General features: G+C 37.1%; 1 protein-coding gene across 9 annotated transcripts in view; it reads right to left on the bottom strand.

Annotated features, from left to right (window-relative positions):
* Nucleotides 1-24,384, bottom strand: part of Dmd (dystrophin) — a 2,040,854-nt gene that overhangs the window by 1,922,953 nt on the left and 93,517 nt on the right. For 7 of the 9 annotated variants that reach the window (XM_070040664.1, XM_070040668.1, XM_070040662.1 and 4 more), the window contains exon 1: nucleotides 615-870. The exons of 1 other annotated variant lie outside the window; for it this stretch is intronic. In XM_070040664.1, the coding sequence (XP_069896765.1) occupies nucleotides 615-645 (31 nt within the window). In that variant the 5' untranslated portion in view covers nucleotides 646-870. Of the gene's footprint in view, nucleotides 1-614; nucleotides 871-24,384 lie in introns of those variants that run through there. One more of the 9 variants, XM_070040660.1, reaches the window with a different exon arrangement.

The following is a 24,384-nucleotide window of genomic DNA, read 5'->3' as shown; positions in this document are numbered from 1 at the left end:
ATTTATATATAAAGTCAAACTATAAAACTTTAATGAAATGCTAGGTCAAGATAAACATTTCACATGGTGACTTTACTAGAAAATATGATGAGGAATTTGTTAAGTTTTTATGTTGCTTTATCAACAAGAGACTGTCTGCTCACTTGTTAGCATAGATCATATCATTATTTAAAGAATTATTTTTGAGAAGTTACAGAAAAGAATAGTGTCATTCTCATATGGTAATTATTTTATTTACAATACATACTACCATCTAAATATAAAAATATTAATCAAAATACCTCAGATAAACAAACTATTTTACCATCAATCAAAACAGTCTTTTGCATATATTCAAAGCTAGTTCTATAGACTTTTACTTTAATAATTTTTGACTAAGAGAGATATATTCACGTATTTAAAAAAATATCAACTTTTTACTGATAAATTTTCCTAGTGAGAAACACATACACCCGAATATACACACACATTTTATAAAGTGCATAGAAAACAGCACTCATACTTATTCACAAACTTCTGTAATAAAGTACAATTAATTTGCCTAATTAGTGAGTTTGTCACAATCTAAAAGTAATGCTATAGTTAAATATATATTTTAGTTATTTTGTACTTACAACAGTCCTCTACTTCTTCCCACCAAAGCATTTGGAAAGAAAGTATGTATCAAGGCAGCGATAAAAATCTGGGTAAAACTTTCTCCCAACTTTATTGCTTCAGTAGGCTTACGAATGATGAGAAACCAATAAACTTCAGCAGCCTTGAAAAAAAAAAAAAAACTACTTCAGTTTTTCCTATCTCTTTTTCTCTCAAAGCAATTGCCTCCAAGATCTGAGTCCTGTAGGGCAGGCAAAGTGAGTGATCGCAACACTAAGTGAGTCAACATAGTAACTGATGCCAGGATTCTGTAGAGGCCTCTGGATATTTCAAATTCCAGGACCTGCGCACAACCAAGGGTTCCGCCTTTTCTCTCAAGTTGGTTTCCCATAATAGGACTGCCCATGGACACTACATATAAGGCTGTGCTTCCAGCATGGCAAGCTCTGCAAATTCAAATAATGCTCCCTGTGTTCTGATTAACATCCAAACCAGAATAGCACAGGGCGTAGAACACTTGCTCTTAAAGTTTTCTAACCAGGGAACTCTTTCAGCACCAAAGTGCAACAATCTTTTCTAGAACCTAGATGTAAATTTCCAAAATAATATAGAATAAGATATTTATGCAAATTAACCTTTAAATTCCTTTCCTTTTTTTTAAATCCCTCTCAATGCCACCAAAAGTTTTACTCTATTTAACTAAAAGAAATACCCAGAATAATCTGTGTTATATATCCACTGTCTACCAAAGTTAATTTTTACCCTTGGGATCCAATCAAAAGTCATGTATTGATGATGCCTGCCAACAGTCTGAATAAGAGAAGTAGCAGCAGAATGTAGCAGCTGATTTCTGTAGGTAGAATATGAGTTAATCTCATGGGAATGGTTTTCTGCTAACGTAAAGAGCACTCTTAAAATAGGATGAAGAAATCCTCTGAAGAAAGCTAAATTTCAGTTGCAGGTTATAGGATGCTTTTTACTAACAAATTAGTCTTTGAACTCTTTAGTGCTAATTATTAAAATCATTCTTTTAGACACTGAGCTAATGACCATTTATGAGTTTTCAAAAAAAGCTTTTTCTTTATTATTAATTGGACAGTTAAGTCACTATGACAGTCTGAAAATCATTCTTTGCCAATAGAAACATTCATCTTCTTTCTTATTTTATTTATTTATTTATTTATTTAGTCCATCATGGGGCCTGAACTCTGGGCCTGGGCTCTGTCCCTCAGCTCTTCAGCTCAAGGCTAGTGCTCTACCACTTTAGCCACAACAGCACTTCTGGCTTTTTATGCTTATGTGGTGGTGAGAAATAGAACCCAGGGCCTTATGCGTCCAAGGCAAGTATTGTACCACTGAGCTACCTTCCCAGCTCTTGCTTATTATTTTTATGCAACAGGTAAGGTTAATATTTTTAAGAAAATCTTTGGCAAAAACATTTAGAAGGACATTGCTTTTGTAATTACAATAATCATTGCTAAAATTATTTGAATATTCAAGTCACAGATTCAAGGCACAGATTCATTTTTTATGTCAACCATTTGGTTGCTTGGAACATAAATAAATAATGGATAAGAACAGAAAAAATGACTGAATATTATTGTGTTTACTCTAATAACATATATTTATAAAAAATTATACTATGATCTCTACCCCATTAAGTATTCTATATTTTGAAAATATTTCATATTTTCATCATGCTTTATATCATCATCATAATATTGCCATTTGCCCAACAAATTCCATATGAAATAAAACATATCTAACTTTAATTTTACCTAACTGTATTTAAATGACTATTATGAAAAATGGATTTTTTTCTACAGTTCACCTCATTTCCTGTTCTTAGATTGGTTGCATTAAATACAAATATAAATATAAGCAGAAACTTCATAAGACAAAATTTTAAAGAAAAGATTTTAGGTCTTACATTCAAATTTGCATGTTAGCATCATCTTCCTGTGCAAGAAGGTACAATATTGCCCAGAGTAGATGTGCCTTTACATCTTGAACTGTGAATTTTCTACATACACAACCCAAGACCTATGAATAGTTTAACAATGCTCCAAACAGCAGCATCTATACCACATGGAAAATTCTTAGAAATACAAGTACGTTCAAGACCTAGAACACAAATTCTGGGGATAGGATCCAACACTGGGTTTCAGAGGTTATTACACTGCCAACTTTGAAAAACTTTGGCATAAACATTTCTAAAGCCAACTGTGCCTCTATATATACCCAAAACATGTGCTGAATATGATCTAAAATAGTACCAAATGCTGATAGATCTGAAAGTCTTCAGTTTGGTACCTTTAACTTGTTCTCTCTGACTTTAACTTTGTCATTTCAAAACTATTAGATAAATGGTATCATTGTTTTGTGACCTTTCAAGATTGGCTCTTTTTTTCATTCAACATAGACAATCACAGGTATCATTCAAGTTTTTATCAATAGTTTGTTTACTTCATTGCTCAGCAGTTTGTTATGATATGAATGCTGCATAGTTTGTTTAACCATTTATTTGCTGTAGGATATTGTGGTGGTTTCTAAGATTTGGCTAGTACAAATGAAGCTCAAAACCATCTGACACAGGATTAAAATAGATCTCTGTAATTGGCAAGTGTCTGTTTAATTTTTTTAACAAAATTACTAGTATTTTTTAAAGGATCATAGAATTTTGCATATCATAAGTAATGTATGATTGATCCAGTTTCCCTGAATTTTCACCTGCATTTGGTAGTCTCAATTTTATATTTTCTTTACTTCCCATAGTAATCTTAAAGTTCTGTAATAACTAATGCAATTGAAAACTTTCCATACATGTGTCATTTGAATCTTCCCTTTTTATTTTAAATGATTATTTTATTGGAGTTAGAACATTTAACAAGAGATTGACTTTGTTAACAGTTTTTAAATGTGCAGTAGTTCATGTTTGTACTCCCAGCTATTTTGGAGGCAAAAATAGAAAGATCACAAGTTTGAGGCCAGTCTGAGCAAAGTTAGCAAGACCCTATACAAAACTTATGTTCAAACAAAAGGGCTCACAGTATTGAATAAGTGGTAAAGCACATTCCCATGCCCACATAAAGATAAAAAGTACACTTATACTAATTGATTAGTAACTCCTATTTCCCCTTCCTCTTATACATACTCTTCAAAGATTATCTATTCAAATCTCTTATTATCTAACTTGATAAATTGGGAGGGGTTTGTATTAATAAATTTTTCTTTTTTCTTTTTATTTTATTGTGAAGGTGAGGTACAGAAGGGGTAGAGTTACATAAGTCAGATAATGAGTACTTTTCTTTTTGAACAGTATTTGATAGCTATATTTTTTAAACTGGTGAGTTGCAATTGTTCTTTATATATTCTAATATGGGACCTTTGTTAAATATATGGTGTGCAAATGCATTCTCCTTTTCATCCCTTTAAAAGAGGGGGAGAATGCAGTAAAAAAAATCCAATGTATATCTTATCAAATTAAGAAGAGTTAGGGAAGGGGTGGGTAAGAGAGGGATGGGTGAGGATGTTGAAAGGGATGACATCAATCAAGATATATTGTATTTATAAACTGCTTTGTTAAATAGCCACTACTTAAAGATCATAAAATGAAAAAAATAAAGAGTATTAGCAAATCAAAAGTTTCAAATTTTGATTAAAACATTTTATTGTTTTTTATGTATCATGTTTCTACTCTCAGGTCTAATAATTCTTTTTTACTTAAAAATATTATTCATTAGTTGAACAAGGGGGTATCATTTTGACATGTCTATACAAATGTATTTAGATCACCCTCAATCCTAAATTATTCTCCCTCATACCCTTCCCTTCTTCCCTAATAAATCTCAACAACATTCACAGTTCCACTTAAACACATGTAAACTAAGTATTTTGATCATATTCATGTTCCTTCAGCTTCTTCTTTTGTCCTCCCACATCACACTAGTACTCCTATCCCTGGAGAGGTCCTATGTTATATTCTGACATTCATGTCTTTTTTTTAAGTGTATGCTAATTGTTTAACGGGATTGTGCTGACATGTTTCACATAAGCATATACAGTATATTAATCAGATTAACCTCATTCTCTGTCAAATTGCCCTTCCCCAACATTCCTTATTATTTATCAGCTTTCTGTGAGTTTTGTCATCTTTGTTCAAAGTTGTGATACATATTTCAGTATTGTTCACCCACTAAAATTATCTGTTGTTCTCTGAAATAAATATATTGAAATTGAGACCCAAGTACAAACACATAACTCACTTATGTTTAGTAACACCCAATACACATATTTTGAAGGTAAGTTTATTCGTCAGTATTTTTAGTGCAACTGAATTTTGACTACTGCTCATCATACTTAAGTGTCGAATGTTCACTTGGGGAACTTTCCACTTGTGGAACTATTGATGCTCAAAATGTTTTGGATTTTGTAGCATTTCAGATTGCAGATATTTTTAGGGATTCGCTATCTGCACTGTTATGCACATTGCTGCACAAAGAAAGAAGTAGAATTGCTGGTGCCAGTGGCTCTTGCCTATAATCCTAGCTAATCAGGAGACTAAGATCTGAGGATTGCAGTTTGAAGCCAACCCAGTCAGAAAAGTCCATGAAACTCTTATCTCCAATACACTGTGAAAAAAAGGGAAGTGGAGCTATGTCTCAAGTAGTGGAGTGCTAGCCTTGATCAAAAGAAGCTCAGGGACAGCACCCAGTCTCTGAGTTCAAGCTCTAGGACTGGCACAAAGCAAAATTAAAAAAAAAAATAGAATTTCTCAGCCTAGGGTTTTTAAAAAGAAGCATTGCCCAAAATCTCATTGCCAAACAAGCGCCAAAATATATATTCCATTAAAAATTGTAGGATCATAATTATATACATATGAACTAATCAGACCTATAGTTTCGAGAACGTCATGCATATTTTCACTACATTGAAGCCATGTTACCATATTTGCAAAAATGACTTTCTTATCCTATCATTTTTTATACTATATGTTATAAAATGAAGAGTTCTTGCTTATATCCCAATCACAATGAGTATTATAATGTGGAAAGCATACTAGTTAGAAACAAAGAAGAACAGTAAATGTGAACAAGGAGTGAATTCTTAAGTAATTGAATAGCCTAAAGCATTGTTTTGTGTTTTTTTTAAAGGAAAGGGTAACTTTCTTACACTATTATATAATTTAACATAACTTTAAGCATGATGATACAGCTTCATAAGATTAAATAAACTGGGAAGCACATGCTTGATATGACAAAGTTTGCAAACATACTGATTTGGGAGCATATTGACTCTGGGCATGTTTGCATCCCTTGTTCACTGGTTGAAAAGGAACATTTTTTCATGACTGGTGAATGTTTTACATTTTTTAACTATTCTCATTATTTTCTAGATGCATTTACATAATCTCTCATTAAATAAAGCCACTGAAAAATGTGCTAGTTTGAGATGTATGAGTTTATAAGCATTATATCTAGAAAAAAATCAGACAAATAAGATTGAGGAAATTTGTTGGTTGTCTATATAAAAATACTACTAATGTTTTAACAAGAATTACATTAAAACCATAGATCAATTTGGGGGAAAACTGGCCTATTCTCTGTTATATATCTAGTACCATGACCATGGCATATATCCCTAATTATTCACAGTTTCATGTCATGAGATATTTAGTTGGTCCAAATAAACTCTTTGTATGTTTTGTTAGATTCCTAAGTATGTCATTTTGCAGAGAAACTACAGGGCATTACATCTAAAGCTTTGGATTTGAATCATGTATTACTTTTTTTTCATATTTTTTAATTTTTATTTTTTTGAGAACATACTGTACAGAGGGGTTACAATTACATGGGCAGGATAATGCGTACATTTCTTATCAAGCATTGCAGCCTCCTCCTTTGTTTACCCTTCACATCCCTTCCTAGCCTTCCCCCTGCCCCCCCACCCAATCCTCCTCCCTCCCCAACGTTGTAAAGCTCATTTTCAACATGACAACTTGTACTTCTCATTGTTGCAACAGGTCCACCTGTATCCTTAAACGACTTGTTTTTCCCCATCTCCTCCACAAGTTATACTGACATCAAATATAGTGAAAGCAGGGGTTATACTGTGGGGGAGGGACATACAAAGCAGCAAAGAAATAATCTTATGTGTTAGAAACAAATGCATGAAAGAAAAAAAACATTAAAATACATATCTAAGGGTTCATTTTCCTAACATCACATTATCTGACCTTTTCTGCTTGACTCATACATATACTAGTGCTGATGATTGTGCACAAGGTCATATGCATTCTAGACAAATACTCTATCATTGAGTAATATCTTCAGCTTTCATAATCTTAGTTTTAAAGATTATTTTACTGTGATATTAGAACTTAGTGTGAGACCAACCTTCCTAACAGATTTTTAAGCATGCTACAGTGTCTTCAGATATAGATGCAATATGAACTTCATCATACAGAACTGAATTTTTATAATAACTGATTCATAAGTGATTTTACATAGTGATCTTCTATCCTCAGAGCTCTCACTGATTTTTTTTTGTTTATTTCCTGTCTTTAGCATTTTGGGATGGCCATAACTAATCCTATGAAGCATGGCAGATATATTTTCCTTGATCCTAACATTAGGAAGAAAGCTTTAAAATCATGCACTATGATTCTGACATTAGCTATAGGATATTTTTTAGATGTTGTTTATCAACTCGAGGAAATCCTCCTTGATTCTTGGCTTTCTGACTTTTTTATTGTTGTTTTATGGCTGTGTGTGAATATTATAAAATATTCTGTCCTGCATCAATTGATGTGATCAAGTGCTTATTCCTTTATACACTTTAGAATGTGTCAATTTTTTAGGGAATTTTAATCACTATAACCAGGAACAATATTTCTCTGCAGCTTATTTTTTCACATTTGTGCTATGCTTGTTTGATTTGGGTAGCAGAATTTCTTGCATCATATATTATATTTGCAAGCTTTGCTTCCACTTCTATGTGCTAGAAGTTGACAGTTGTTTCCTCTCATCACATGAAAACAATGTCATGGCACTTCCTCCTGACTTCCATGGTTTCACATAAGAAACTTGTTATTTGAACTGTATATTTCATAACTTTTTTTTTTTTTGCTGTCCTGACATTGGTAGGTGTCAGGACTTAGATTTTTATTTTATTTTCTGCCATTTTCTTTTTTTTAAATTTAATTTAATTTTATTTGTGATCATACTGTATAGAGGGGTTACAATTACATGGGCGGAATAATGCGTACATTTCTTACCAAGCATTGCACCCTCCTCCTTTGGTTTAGCCTTCACATCCCTTCCCAGCCTCCCCCCTCCTCCCCAATCCAATCCCAATCTTTCTCCTTTCCCCCTTCCACCCCCCCCCCCCCCGCACCGTTTTGGACATGACAACTTGTATTTCTCATTGTTGCAACAGGTCCACCTGTATCCTTAAACAATTGGTTTTTCCCCATCTCCTCCACAAGTTATATTGACATCAAATATAGTGAAAGCAGGGGTTATACTGTGGGGGAGGGACATACAAAGCAACAAAGAGATAATCTTATAAATGCGTTAGAAACACATGCATGAAATAAACGAAAACATTAAAATACATATCTAAGGGTTAATTTTCCTGACCTCACATTATCTGACCTTTTCTGCTTGACTCATACATATACTAGATATTGCAAATAAGGGAAAACATAGGACCTATGTTTCTTTGGGCCTGACTTACTTCACTTATTATAATTTTTCCCAAGTTTTTCCATTTCCTAACAAATGGGGCAATGTCATTCTTTCTGATGGAGGCATAGAATTCCATTGTGTATATATACCACATTTTCTTGATCCATTCATCTGCTGAGGGACATCTGGGTTGGTTCCATATCTTAGCTATGGTAAATAATGCTGCAATAAACATTGTTGTGCTGGTAGCTTTAGTGTGGTCTTGTTTGTAAACATTTGGGTAAATGCCCAAAAGTGGGATTGCTGGGTCATAGGGGAGCTCTATGTGAAGTCTTTTGAGGAACCTCCATACTGCTTTCCAAAGTGGTTGAACAAGTTTACGTTCCCACCAACAATGAAGTAAGGTTCCTTTCTGTCCACATCCCCTCCAGCATCTGTTGTTGTTACAGTTCTTCATTTTTGTCGTTCTAACTGGGGTGAGGTGGTATCTCAATGTTGTTTTGATTTGCATTTCTTTTATGGCTAGGGATGTTGAGCATTTCTTCATGTGTCTATTGGCCATCCTTCTTTCTTCTTCAGAGAAGTTTCTCTTTAAGTCTTTCACCCACTTATTTATTGGGCAGTTGTTTCTTTGAGGATTTGTTGTTGGGGGGTTTAATTTTTTGAGTTCCAAGTATATTTTAGATATGAGACCCTTGTCCGTTGTATGGCTAGTAAAGATCTTCTCCCAATCCGTGGGCTTTCTATTGATCTTGCTAGCTATGTCATTTGCCCTGCAAAAGCTCTGCAACTTTATGCAATCCCATTTGTCCAACCTTTCTTTGATTTGTTGTGTTTCCGGGTCTCTATTTAAAAAATTTCTGCCTGAGCCAAGGAGACCTAGGGTTTCTCCTATTCCATCCTGTAATGTTTTCAGAGTGTCTGCTTTGACTTCAAGGTCTTTGATCCATTTGGAGTTGATTCTGGTGCAGGGTGATATATAAGGATCTAGCTTAAGTTTTCTACATGTAGTTAACCAATTTTGCCGGCACCATTTACTGAAGAGGCTGTCTTTCTTCCATTCTATTGTTTTAGCTCCCTTATCAAAGATTAGATGGCTATAGGTCTGTAGGTTCATTTCTGGGTTTTCAATTCTATTCCATTGGTCCTGAGGTCTGTTCTTATGCCAATACCAAGCTGTTTTGATTACTATGGCTTTATAGTAGAGTTTGAAATTTGGTATTGATATTCCTCCAGCAGTGTTCTTTCCGTTGAGGAGCATTTTTTGCTATTCGGGGTCTTTTATTGTACCATATGTATTTTTGGATTGCCTCTTCTATTTCCTTGAAGAATGAGGTTGGAATTTTGATAGGTATTGCCTTGAATTTGTAGATAGCCTTGGGAAGTATTGCCATTCTCACGATGTTAATCTTTCTAATCCAGGAGCATGGGAGGCTCTGCCATTTTTTTAGTTCTGTGTTGATTTCCTTTTTCAAGATTTTAACGTTTTCATCATAGAGGTCCTTCGCTTCTTTAGTTAATTACTAGGTATTTTATTTTTTGTGGGGCTATTACAAATGGAGTTGCTTTCCTAATTTCAGCCACACTTTTCTCATTGTTGGCATACAGAAAAGCCATTGATTTTGGGGGGTTAATTTTATAACCTGCTACTTTGCCAAAGTTTTGAATCAGCTTGAGTAATTTGGGAGTGGAGTCTATGGGATTCTTTAAATACAAGATCATGTCATCTGCAAAGAGGGAGAGTTTTATTTCTTCTTTCCCTATTTGGATCACCTTTATGTCTGCATCTTGTCTTATTGCTGTAGCTAGGCATTCTAATACTAGATTGAAGAGGAGTAGAGAGAGTGGGCATCCTTGTCTTGTTCCTGAGTTAAGAGGAAATGGCTTTAGTTTTTCACCATTGAGTATAATGCTGGCTGTAGGTTTGTCATATACAGCCTTTATTGTATTGAGGAATGTTCCATGGATTCCCAATTTTTCCAAAACCTTCATCATGAAGGGGTGTTGGATCTTGTTGAATGCTTTTTCTGCATCTATTGAGATAACCATGTGGTTCTTATTCTTGCTCCCGTTGATGTGATGAATAATATTAATTGATTTGCATATATTGAACCAGCTTTGCATCCCTGAAATAAATCCTGTTTGATCGTGGTGTATGATTTTTTGGATGAATTGTTGATGTAGATTGGCCAAAATTTTGTTGAGAAGTTTTGCATCAATACTCATCAAAGAAATGGGTCTATAGTTCTCTTTCTTTGATGAGTCCCTGCCTGGTTTTGGGATGAGGGTTATGATGGCTTCATAGAATGTGTTTGGTAGTCAGCTTTCTCTTTCAATTTCATTGAAGAGTTGTAGGAGTATTGGTGTGAGCTCTGCTTTGATGGCCTTGTAAAATTCCGCTGTAAAACCATCTGGTCCTGGACTTTTCTTAGCTGGGAGGTCTCTTATTGCTGTTTCTATTTCAGTGCTTGATTTGGGCCTGTTAAGATAGTTTAACTCATCTTGGTTTAGTTTTGGCATGTCAATATTTGCTAGGAAAAGGTCCATTTCTGTCAAGTTCTCAAACTTATTAGCATAAAGTTTTGAGAAGTATTCCCTTATAATGTTCTGAATCTTGCTTGTTTCCGTGGTGATGTTTCCATTCTCATCTCTGAGTTTATTAATTTGGGTGTGTTCTCTTCTTTTTCTGATAAGATTTGCTAAGGGTCTGTCAATTTTGTTAATTTTTTCAAAGAACCAACTCTTTGTTTTGTTGATTCTTTCTATAGCTTTTTTGGATTCTAATTCATTTAATTCTGATTTAATTTTGATTATTTCTTTCCATCTAGTGGATTGGGGTTTATCTTGCTGCTCTTTTTCAAGGAGGTTTAGATGTGTCATTAAATTGCTAGTTTCAGATCTCTCCAATTTGTTGATGTAGGAGCTCAGAGCTATAAACTTGCCTCTGAGTACTGCCTTTGCTGTGTCCCAGAGGAGCTGGTAATTTGTGTGTTCATTTTTGTTGAATAGCATGAACATTTGAATTTCCTTTCTAATCTCTTCCATGACCCACTCATGATTCAGCAGTGTGTTGTTCAGCCTCCATGTGATGCCGGACTTTCTTTGGTGGCTTTTGGTGTTGAGTTCTAATTTTATTCCCTTGTGGTCAGAGAGGATGCAAGGTATAACTTCAATGTTTCTGAATTTAGACAAGTTTGCTTTGTGGCCTAAAATGTGGTCTATTTTAGAAAACGTTCCATGTGCTGCTGAGAAAAACGTGTATTCTGATGCTGCTGGGTGAAATGTTCTAGTTGATCTATGCAGCTGTTTAGATCTGCGGTTTCTCTGTTGAGTTTTTGCCAAGTTGATCTATCTAGTGGGGAGAGTGGTGTGTTAAAATTCCCAACAATTAATGTCTTTGGATCTATATGGGATTTGAGGGAAAGTAGTGTTTCTTTGATAAATTTGGGTGCTCCATTGTTTGGCGAATAGATATTTAGAATTGTAATATCCTCCTGTAGGAGAGATCCTTTAATTAGTATGTAGCGACCTTCTTTATCTCTTCTCACGAATTTTAATTTGAAGTCTATTTATCTGATATTAGGATTGCAACTCCGACCTGTTTATGGGGGCCATTGGCTTGGTAGATTTCGTTCCAGCCTTTAACATTGAAAATGTGTTTCTTTTTATGGGCAAGATGTGACTCCTGCAGGCAGCAGATAGAAGGGTCTTGTTTTTTAATCCAACTAGACAGTCTATGTCGCTTAATTGGAGAGTTCAGTCCGTTAACGTTAAGAGATAGGACTGAGAGGTATTTGGGAGTTCCTGCCATGTTATCTACCTTCTTAGGGGCTGCAAAAACTGGGTTCTTCCTATGGTTCTTGGATTCTCAGTTTGGGTGCAGTTTCTTGGCCTTTATTGCGGTCTTGTTGGTTTTCTATGTGTAGGACATCTTTAAGAATCTTTTGTAGGGCTGGTTTGGTGGAGATGTATTGTTTCAATTTTTCTTTGCTATGGAAGGTTTTTATTTGGCCTTCAGTTATGAAGGAGAGTTTAGCTGGGTACAGTATTCTTGGTTGATAGTTGTTTGTTTTTAGAGCATGGCATTCATCATTCCAGGCTCTTCTTGCTTTGATTGTCTCTGCTGAGAAATCTGAGGTGATTCTAATTGGTTTCCCTTTATAGGTGATTACCCTTTTCTCCTTGACAGCTTTAAGGATCTTTTCCTTGGTCTGAGTTGATCCTGTGTGGATTATAATGTGAAGGTGGGATGTCCTATTCTGGTCTGGTCTATTTGGGGTTCTAAAAGCTTCTTGTATCTGAATAGGCCTATCTTTTTGTATATTTGGGAAGTTCTCTGCTAGGATCCTCTTAAACAAATTTCCTAGACCATTTACTTCTGTTTCTAGATGCTCCTCTACACCCATTATCCTTAGATTAGGCCTTCTGATGGTGTCTTCCAGGTGTTGAATAGATCTATCATATTTCTTGGACTTGTCTTGGATGGTTGTATGTTCTTTCTCTATAACATCTAGGCTGTCTTCAATCCCTGAGATTCGATCTTCTGCATGGTCTAACCTGCTGTCAAGACTTTCTACTTTGTTTTTGATCTCTTTTCCTTCTAATTGGTCAGCTTTGATGGCTTCAAGTTCTTTGTTGAAGCTCTGTTTTAGGTCTTGTATGAATTTCTTTACTTCCTTAATTTGGTGTTCAGTGTTTGTTCTCAAATCACTTAGTTGATTGGTTATGGTTTCTTTGGACTCCCATTCCTTCTGTTGGGTTCTATTCAGCATTCCCTTTGTGGTCTCCCTGACTTCCTTCAGCTCTTTGTTAGTAGATTCCATGAATGCCTTTAGTGATCTTTGTGTATTCTCTACCTGATCTCTCAATTCCTGAATTACTCTTTGATTAGCTTCCTCCCGTCTGTGGGATTCCTGCAGTTCTCTTTCTTCCCGTTCGTGGGATTCCTGCAGTTCTCTTTGTGTGTTCTCAGCCTGCTCACGCCATTCCTCACTTTCTCTTTGAGTATTCTCGAGTTGTTCACGCAAATCCTGTATCAGTTTTTGAGTAGCTTCCTCACGCTTATGATATTCCTGTATAAGCTTTTGGGATGCCTCCTCTCTCTCCCTTTCACGCTCATACAGAGTCCTTTGTAAGTTGTCAAACTTCTCATTTATCATGTTTGCCAGCAGTGTTTGTAGAGCTATTTGGGAACTCTCCTCTGGATTATTCATTATCTGTTCTGACCCCTGATTATCAAGATTGGGAATTGAGATACCTGGATTTGCCATTTTTCTTGTGTTTTTCCGGCTTACTCTGCCCATTTGAGATGAAAATAGCACTAGTTTTGTGCTAGAACACTATCTTAAGGCAACCATCAATCAAAGTTTGCATTTGTACAGTCAATAATCTACAGATACAATCTAGTTCAACAGATACATCTATTCAACATTAAACAACTATATGTTAAAGTACTTCGAACCACAGAGAAGAATTTGGAAAACCAGAAATTATTAGGGTTAGGGAGAGATGTAGGTAAAAAATAGGAATAGATTGGTGTGGGGAGGCACAGGGAGAGTTAACTATGTCCTAATCCCAATGCAGGAAATAGGTTGGGTAGGATGCAAGTAGAGAGAGAGAGAAAAAAAGAAGAAAGGGAAAGGGAAATGAAAAGAGACCAGAAAAAAATAGAAACGTAAAAATTAATATTATTATGGAGATTAAAAGACCATGTATTTAGAGAGGAATATGAGTAAAGAGAAGGGAATGGACATAGAGGAGAAGTGAAAACCTTAAAAAATGCTTAAAATATTATATAGTTATAAAGAGGTAGTACTGCTATTAAGGAATTTAAGTCTCAGAGGTTTTGAATTGAGTAATAAATTTGTGGATTAAGTGTGTACACAATGGGGGATAGGGTCTACTAGTTAACTACAGGTTTATCTGAGGATGTGCAGGACAAGAGTTAAGTCACATAAAGAAGATCAAAAGAGAGGATAAGGTGCAAAGGATAAGAAAGGGAGAAAAAAAGATCAGAAGTTCAGTAGAGTTAGACAAAAAAACAAAAAGCAAAGAGATAGTTAAGAAAGAAAGAAAAAGAGAAAGAAGACAAGAAAAGAAAGGAAAACACACATTCACGTATTCCTAAAATAAAAATTATAAGAGGAAAAAAAAGTTACTGGAAAACAATTATTTTTTAAAAAAAGGCAAAAATTAAAGATTAATAAAATTTTTAGAAAAGGAAAAAAAAATTTTATATATATAAGGTACCAAAAAAAAAGAACAAAAAAAAAAGAAAGAAAAGAAGAAGAAGAAAAAAACAAAAGTTCTTTGATTTTTTTTTTTTGGGGGAGGGGTGGGAAGAATCCTGTATCTCCCTTTTGTCTGTAACCAGCCTCTTGTTGGAATCTCTGGTCAGCTTGAGGTCCTGTGGCTTGATTGGTTTCTTAAGTCAGTTTGTTCGAACAGGCAGAAAAATGCTCTGCTTTACCCAAGATTTTGAGATCCCCCTCCCAGATTAGTTTAATGGAGGGTGATCTGCTTTGAGAGTCACAAAAGAGGGGGATGCAGTGGTGAGGCCTTTCAACAATCAATCAGTAGCTTTTCCCTGGGGCTATTTTGTGAAAAAAAAACTCACAGAGCACAGCCTGGAGCCATTCTCAGGGTTTCTGTTTTTCAATTGATTGTTGAGGCTGCTAGAGGGAGGGGCAGCCTCTGGCTCTGGTTACCCAGTGAGGAAAGCCACTCTAATGGCTGGTGCCTGAGCTGGGTGACTTTTCCCTGGATGGAGCTGAGTCTGGCAGGTCACTTCGCAGTTAAATTCTTATGACCTGCTAAATGACTCATTTTATTCCAAGGCCTGAGTTGGAGCTGGCAGCTCCTCTGAGCTTTGTCAGTATCCAAGATGGAGATCACCGGTGCTGGAGGGGGAGGGGTGGCCTTCCCTCCTCTGCTCCCTGAGAAGGAGTGAGGACGTCGGGCTTGTACTTACGCCGAGTCTTGGATCCTGGGTCGTCTCTGGTCTGCAAACTGCAGGATGAAGATGTCTGCTCCTTGTCGGTTCTTGCTGGTGTTGAGTAGAATCCGCTCGCCCGCTGCGTCTGGCTCCTTCTTACCAGACTCTCTGTGTGAGCGCTCAGGTATGGCTCCGGCTGAGGTGGGCGTCGCGACCTTGCCGCCACCGCCGCAGCAGCGGGTGCTGGCAAGCACTCAGATGTGTCTCCTTGCCTTTGCTTCCCCTCTCTTGTCTAACTCTCTGTCCTGTAATGGCACACTTGGTGTGATTCTCTGGCTTAGGACTGTTCACTGGAACTCTAAAACTGCTTTCTATGTGAGAGCTTGTTCAGATTCCAGCTTCTCCTCCGCCATCTTCCCGGAACTCCCCCTATTTCATAATTTTTAAAACTTTATTTTCTTTTCAAGATTTGACTATGATACATAAAATATGGATTTCTTTAGGTTTATTCTGTTTGTTCACACAAATCACTAGGGGTTTTTATTTGTGGTTTTTATTTTAGTCATTTTTCTGAGCACTAACTTAGCAACGTCCTATGCTTCTCTCATCTTTAAAGCTTCTGATGTCATAGACTATAGATCTTTTCTTCCTTTATTTTCCTTGTTGTCTACATTAGGAACTTTCAATTGCTCTATCATCTTTTGCATAAATTTTTGCCATGTCATCTTCATTCTAATGATGAGTATCTCTGCATTTTGATTGTATATCCTTCCATTTCTAAAATTTCATATTCTCCTCGTCTTTGTTCCTAAGATTTTGTTTTATTTGTTGTAGATAAGTTCATAGTTTTTATACTTTATCTGTAGGTTCAGTACAATCACACTAGAAATCCTAGTAACTTATCTTTGGAACACAGACAAATTCTATTTGGAGAAGCAAAGACTGATAGTAGCCAACACAATATTGAAGGACAAGAACAAAGCCAGATAACAGAGACTATAGATTCAAGACTGCACTAATCAATATATAGTCTGATATCAGCAAAAGAACTGATCAATAGATCAATGGAAAATACAAGAGAATACCAAAATAGAGCAAAAGAAACACAGTCAACTGATCTTTGACAAAGGAGCAAAGATAAAGCAGAAAACACAGTCATTTCAACAAATGGTGCAAGAATAACTACAAATAGAGTAAATAAATACGTGGATCTTAGGCCTTTCATGAAAGTTAGCACAATTAGGATCATAGACCTAAAAGTAAAAGACATCACATAAGAGAAAGTCTAGACAACTTTGGTTTTGGTGATAAGATTTCAACACCACACCAAAGACATAATCTACAATGGAAAATAATAAACTGGACTTGATTAAAGTTAAAATTTGCTATGCTGTAAAAGTGTTGTCCAGAGAATGAGAATATTAGTCACAGAATAGGAAAAAAAATAATTGTAAAATTCCTATTATAAAAGTAATACGTAAAACATTCAATGAACTGTTACAATTTGACAATAGGAACAGTATTCAGTTTTAAAAATAGAGAAAACGGAGAATTGCCGAAGATAGCGGTGCTCTCACTGGTAGCCCCACTACGTGTCCCTGACCAAAACATCTAGGGGCACAGCCACATTTTACCTCAGGAGATCTACTCCAATCAAACTTTAAATACCTAAAGACTTTTTCTACTACAAGAGGACTATCCTAGCAGGCAAATAAGGAAAGAGAAAAGAGAAACAGTGAACGGGACCCTTGCAGAGCAGCTGCACCATGCGGCTCTGTGCAGTGCTGCCCCAGGACTCTCTGCAGACTTTAAGCAGAGGAGTACCCAAAAACTGAAGAAAGCACTCAACACTAGACCCACAGAAAGTTAAGAAGGAATCTGGTGAAGACCTCCTAGTTGGCAAACGACCCCCACCCCAACCCCTGCCCCCCAGGGCGGCTATGGGGAAGGAACTAACTCAGCAATACTGCCATTACAATAGCCAGAAATTGGCACCATTGGTAAGCCCCCAAAGTCAGCCTGTGACTACAGCACTGGCAGGATCCCCCGGGGCCCTAGCCAACGCTGCACAAGGGCCCCAAGAAGCCACAGCCATAGCCAATCCATTGCTCTAAGCTCTACAGGACAAGCGCCCTACCAACTGGGCACTCTGCTGGGACCTGCTCCCTCCCTGCTGCCACCCCAGGCTCCAGGCACCACCAAGCTGCTACAGACATCTCCAAAGACACACCTAGCAGCTGCAATCAGCCACCTCCAAGGCTTCCCACTGCCAGCCAGCTACTTCCCACCTCCTCTGCTGCAGACCTGCATGGATACGGCAGCCCACACCAGCTGGCTGCACGAACCTTCACCTGGCTCCTCCTGTGCCAGGACTCCCCACACTGCCACAGAGGAGACCCTTCAGCATCAGCAGAGCCACCCCCCCACCTGCACCTGCCAACACCCAGACCCTCTGACTGAGAACCTACGAACTCCATCCTACCTCCCACAGCACTGGCTCTGTGGTCCAGTACACCACCAGCTACAGACCTCGTGAGTAAGCCAACTGGGTCCACTCCTTGGGTGGCAATTCCCTGTGGGATCCCAAAACTCTCTGACCCAAGCCCCATTCCAAAAGGGAGGGATCACACCAGAACAGAACATGGACATAAGCTCTGTTCCTAAGGCTCCTGTGGCTACCTGGGAAAGCCTGGGAACACAGCTCCAGGCCTATGATAGCAGTCTACAAACCTGAAACCCCCAAAATTCCCTTCCACCAGGTCTGAGAGTGAGACTATAGATAGCAGGCAGTCTCCCCCATCAAAAGGTCATCTGCTCCCAACCAAGCCACAAGGGAAGTGGACTACAGCAAGGCATACAAGATGCTATCAGGAATCTGCTCTGAGGACTATGGGGAGACTAAAGCTCCCCCAAAGAACCCAAAAACCCATTCTTTAGATTTTTGTTCTTGTTTTTATTTTGTGTTGTTAGTTTATATCTCTGATCATTTGTTGTTGTTTTTTATTTCTATGTGTTAGTTACGTGTATTGTGATTTAGGATTTGCTATTCCACTTAAAGCTTCTATTTTTCATTTTTATTTGTTTTTTACTCCCACGTTCCAATTTCCTAATTTGTAAGGGTTTGTTTTCTTTTCTTCTTTCTTTTCCTCTCACTCTCCCCTTCTCCTTTCTCTCCACATTATACTACTACTCCATCGGAGCTACCCACCCTAGTTCTATACACAAAGTAAGGCCTCCTTCTATGTGTGTAAACAATAATTACAGGAGTTAGCTTAGATTAAGTGACTCTCCAATAATATCTGAATAATCTTTCTCTAATCTCAGAAAGTCTCCCAAATACACTTACATCTCACTTCTTTTTCTTACCTTCATCTCCATCTCTAAGCTACTCACTTCATAACCTTTGAATTCTTTTCCACTTCTTACACTCAGTAACAAGATCTTTATTCTCCTCCTACTACATATACCCCTCCCCTAAGCTGTTCTTACCCCTTTACTATCATTATACCCAAGTCCTCTTCTGAACTTGAACTCATATCTCTCCAATCCTAACTCTTCATTTCTCCATCTGCTCCAGCTCATTGATCTCTAACAGTTTATATATGACCCAAATTACAGTTGGTTCTATATTTGACCACAAAATTGGTTCCATTTGACTATTTTGAGTACAAGGGGCTCATCTTGTTAACTCTAAGGAGCAGACTACTTATCAGCCAAACCCAGGTCATCTCAAAAGTTACAACTATACATAATCTCGACCCTGAAGCTGCAATATCCCTCTCCAAGCAAAGAAAAGGAAAGCTAAATAGGGAAACACCTACTCATAAGTTTGAAACCCTAAGATCTATACATTTACATCATTCCAGGTTGGCTCTGGTCGCAAAAAAGACTGTCCTACTGTTATATTAGTGTGGTTCCTGTCTCCAAATGGGTATAAGCAACCACAGAAACACAAGGAACATGGCCAGTAACAAACACCAACACCATTTCCATCTCTACATAAAAAAGCTACAGAGCAGTACCAGAATAATCTAGAGGATAGGATAATGCTCAAGATAGATTAAAAGCATGACTGGTAAACCTGCTGAATGAAAAAATGGACACCCTGCATAGGGCTATCAGAGAACGTGATGAGGCCAACCAGAAGCTAACAGATGACTTCATGGCCTCCGAAAATAAAAAGATAAAGGAACTCCAGCAGAGGGAGAAAGAAGCTAATGAAAAGATAGGAACCCAGATTAAGGAGTGGAAATAAAAGTCTGAGAACCAATTCCAGGAGGTAAGGCAATCTATTCAAGACTTCAAAGAAAACCTTAATAAGGAGCTGGCCACCATTAAGAAAGACCAGCAAAAAGCAAAGGTGATAGACACTGAAGTAAAAAGCCTTCAAAGTAGAATGGAGGAGGCCGAAGAAAGAATATTGGAGGCTGAAGACAGTTTAGACTCCATAGAGAAAGAACACACAGATATTCATAACAAAACCAAGAAGTATGACAGATCACTGCAGGAAATACAAGATACATTCAGAAAGCCTAATTTGAGAATAATAGGAATACAAGAGGGCCTGGAGAGGGAAGTCAATGCATTAGGAAATGTATTCAGCAGAATCCTAGCAGAGAACTTCCCAAATATACAAAAGGACAGGCCCATCCAGATACAAGAAGCTTTTAGAAACCCAAATAGACCAGAACAGAACAGATCATCCCACTGCTACATTATAATCTATACCAGCTCAATAGCCACTAAAGAAAGAATTCTTAAGGCTGCCAGGGAGAAGAAAACAATCACATATGAAAGTAACCCACCCAGAATCACCTCAGACTTCTCAGCAGACACCATAAAATTAAGGATGGCCTGGAAAGAGGTATGCCATGCCCTAAAGTCAAATAACTACCAACCAAGAATAATCTACCCAGCTAAGCTTTCATTCACAGCAGAAGGACAAATAAAAACCTTCCACAGCAAGGAAAATCTGAAGCAATATAGCTCTACCAAACCAGCTCTCCAAAAATTCCTCAAAGACAGTCTACATATAGAAAACCAACAAGAACAGAACATAGGCAACGAAGCAGTCCACAAACAGAGAAATATGTAATCACAACAAGAACAGCCAAGGCAGTTTTCCCCCAAAATACAGATAAAAATGTAGGGGCAGAAAGACACCTCTCAGTCCTAACCCTTAACATTAATGGTCTTAACTATGCGACATATATTGTCCAGTTGGATCAGAAAGCAAGATCTGCTGTCTTCAAGAGACACACATTGCCCACAAAAATAAACATATTCTGAAAGTGAAGGGCTGGAATAAAATATATCAAGCAACCGGCCCCATAAACAGGAGGGAGGTACAATCCTAATGTCAGATAAAATAGACTTCAAATTAAAATCAATGAGAATGGATAAAGAAGGTCACTACATACTAATTAAGGGATCTCTCCTTCAGGAGGATATCATGATTCTAAACAACTACTCACCAAATAACGGAGCACTGAAATTTATCCAAGAAACACTACTTTCCCTCAAATCTCACATAGATCCAAAGACATTAATTGTGGGGGACTTTAATACACCATTATCCTCACTAGATAGTTCAACCTGGCAAAAACTCAAAAGAGAAAACTTGGATCTTAAAATCTGCATAGATAAACTAGACTAAATGGATATCTACTGAATATTTCACCTACCAGCATCATATTACACCTTCTTCTCAGCAGCACATGGAACATTCTTCAAAATAGACAACATCCTAGGCCACAAAGCAAATCTGTCCAAATTCAGAAACATCAAAATTACCATACCACAAGGGAATAAAATTGGAATTCAACACCGAAAGCCACCAAAGGAAATCCTGTAACACATGGACACGGAATAACACACTGTTGAACCACCAGTGAGTCAGGGAAGAGACTAGAAAGGAAATTCAAATGTTCATGATATTCAACAAAAAATGAATACACAAATTACCAGCTCCTCTAGGACACAGCAAAGGCAGTACTCAGAGGCAAGCTTATAGCTCCGAGTTCCTACATCAACAAATAGGAAAGATCTGAAACCAACAATTTAATGAGGCACCTAAAGCTCCTTGAAAAAGAACAACAAGCTAAACCCCAATCCAGTAAACAGAAACAAATAATTAAAATTAAATCTGAATTAAATGAATTAGAGTCCAAAACAACTATAGAAAGAATTAACAAAGAGTTGATTCTTTAAAAAAAATAACAAAATTGATAGACCTTTAGCAAATCTTATTAGAAAAAAAGAGAACACACCCAAATAAACTCAGAGATGAGAATGGAAACATCACTACAGAAACAGCCAAGATTCAGAATATAATAAGGGGATACTTCTCAAACCTTTACGCTAACAAGTTTGAGAATCTGAAAGATATGGAAAGATTTCTAGGAAATGTTGACATGCCCGAACTAAATCAAGATGATTTAAAACAATTTAACAGACCCATATCAAGCATCAAAATAGAAGCAGCAAGAAATGACCTACCACCCAAGAAAAGTCCAAGACCTGATGGATTTAAAGCTGAATTTTACAAGGACTTCAAAACAGAGCTCACACCAATACTCCTACAACTCTTCAATGAAATTGAAAGAGAAAGTTCACTACCTAACTCATTCCATAAAGTCATAACCCTCATCCCAAAACCAGGCAGGGACTCATCAAAGAAAGAGAACTATAGACTCATTTCTTTGATGAACAATGATGCAAAACTTCTCAAGAAAATTTTGGCCAATCGACTTCAACAATTCATCCTAAAAATCATACACCACAATCAAACAGGATTCACTTCAGGGATGCAAAGCTGGTTCAATATATGCAAATCAATTAATATAATTCATCACATCAACAAGACCAAGGATAAGAACCACATGGTTATCTCAATAGATGCAGAAAAAAGCATTTGACAAGATCCAACACCCCTTTATGATGAAAGCTCTGGAAAAACTAGTAATCCATGGAACATTCCTCAATATAATAAAGGCTGTATATGACAAATCTACAGCCAGCATTATACTTAATGGCAAAAAGTTAAAGTCATTTCTTCTAAATTCAGGATGAGACAAGGGTGTCCACTCTCCCCACTCCTTGTCAATCTAGTATTAGAATGCCTAGTTACAGGAATAAGACAAGATACAGACATAAAGGGGATCCAAATAGTGAAGGATGAAGTAAAACTCTCCCTCTTTGCAGATGACATGATCTTGTATTTAAAGAACCTCATGGACTCCACTCCCAAGTTACCTGAGCTGATTGGAAACTTTGGCAAGTAGCAGGGTACAAAATTAACCCTCAGAAATCAATGGCTTTCCTGTATGTCAATAATGAGAAGAGTGTGGCTGAAATTAAGAAAGCAACCCCTTTTGTAATAGCCCCACAAAAAATAAAATACTTAGGAGTTAACAAAAGAGGTGAAGAATCTGTATGACAAAAACATTAAAAACCTGAAAAAGGAAATTAAAGGAGAACTAAGCAAGTGGAAAATTCTCCCATGCTCCTGAATTGGTCAGATTAACATCGTGAAAATGGCAATACTGTGAAAGGCAATCTACAAATTCAATGTGATACCTATCAACATTCCAACCTCATTCTTCAGTGAAACAGAAGGGGCAATCCAAAAATTCATATGGAACAATAAAAAATCCTGAATAGCAAAAACAAACCTTAGTAGAAAAAACAGCACTGGAGGAATATCAATTCCAAACTTCAAACTCTACTACAAAACCATAGTAATCCAAACAGCTTGGTACTGGCACAAGATCAGACCTGAGGACCAATGGAATAGGACTGAAGACCCAGAAATGAACCCACAGACCTACAGCCACCTAATATTTGACAAAGGAGCTAAAGAAACAGAATTGAAGAAAGGCTTTTCAGTGAAAGGTGCTGGAAAAATTGGTTAAACAGTTGTAGAAAACTAAAGCTAGATCTGTATATATCATCCTGCACCAGAATCAACTCCAAATGGATCAAAGACATCGAAATAAAAACAGACTCCATGAAAACATTACAGGAAGGAATAGGAGAAACTCTAGGGCTCCTTGGCTCAGGCCAAAATTTTCTTAATTGAGGCCCAGAAGCACAACAAATCAAAGAAAGGTTGGACAAATGGGACTGTATGAAACTGCAGAGCTTCTGCAAGTCAAAGGACATAGCTAGCAAGATCAAAAGAAAGCCCACGGACTGGGAGAAGATCTTCACTAGCCATACAGCACACAAGGGTCTCATATCTAAAATATACTCAGAACTCAAAAAACCAAATCCCTCAACAACAAATCGTCAAAGAAACAACTGCTCAATTTAACAAAGGGGCTAAAGACTTGAGACTTCTCTGAAGAGGAAATAAAAATGGCCAATAGACACATTAAGAAATGCTCAAGACAATGCTGAGATTCCACCTCACCCCAGCTAGAATGGATATAATCAAGAAATCTAATAACAACAGCTGCTGGAAGGGATGTGGCCAAGAGGGAACCCTACTGTATTGTTGGTGGGAGTGTAAACTTGTTCAACCACTCTTGAAAGCAGTATGGAGGTTCCTCAAAAGACTCCACATAGAGCTCCCTTATGACCGAGCAATCCCACTTTTGGTCATTTACCCAAACAATAGCAAACAAGGTCATACCAAAGCTACCAGCACAACCACGTTTATCGCAACATTATTTACCACATCTAAGAATCTAAGATATGTAACAAACCCAGATGACCCTCAGTAGATGAATGGATCAAGAAAATGTGGTAACTACAAACACACACACGCACACACACACACACACACACACACACACACACACACACACACACACACACACACACAATGGAATTCTATGCCTCCATCAGAAAAAAATGGCATTGTCTCTTTTGTTAGGAAATGGAAAGACTTGGAAAAAATCATATTAAGTGAAGTAAGCCAGGCCCAAAGAAACATAGGTCCCATGGTTTCCCTTGTTTGCAGTGACTCGTACGTGTCTAGGACAAGCAGAATAGATCAAAGGCTATATACATATGAGATAATGTTAAGCAAAATGTACTCCAACACAGGGACACAAGAGGTTTTTTTTTTTGTTTGTTTTGTTTTGTTTTTGTTTTTTTTTTACTTTCTTGCTAGTGTTTTTAAAGTACTTACAATATGCTATGTGATTCTTTTGTTTCTATTGT

The sequence above is a fragment of the Dipodomys merriami genome, unplaced genomic scaffold (assembly GCF_024711535.1).
Source record: "Dipodomys merriami isolate MVZ:Mamm:240054 unplaced genomic scaffold, mDipMer1.0.p SCAF_3, whole genome shotgun sequence".
In the NCBI taxonomy this organism is placed as follows: domain Eukaryota; kingdom Metazoa; phylum Chordata; class Mammalia; order Rodentia; family Heteromyidae; genus Dipodomys; species Dipodomys merriami.
The sequence above is the reverse complement of the archived record's forward strand: the minus strand, read 5'-3'. Positions and strand labels throughout refer to the sequence as shown.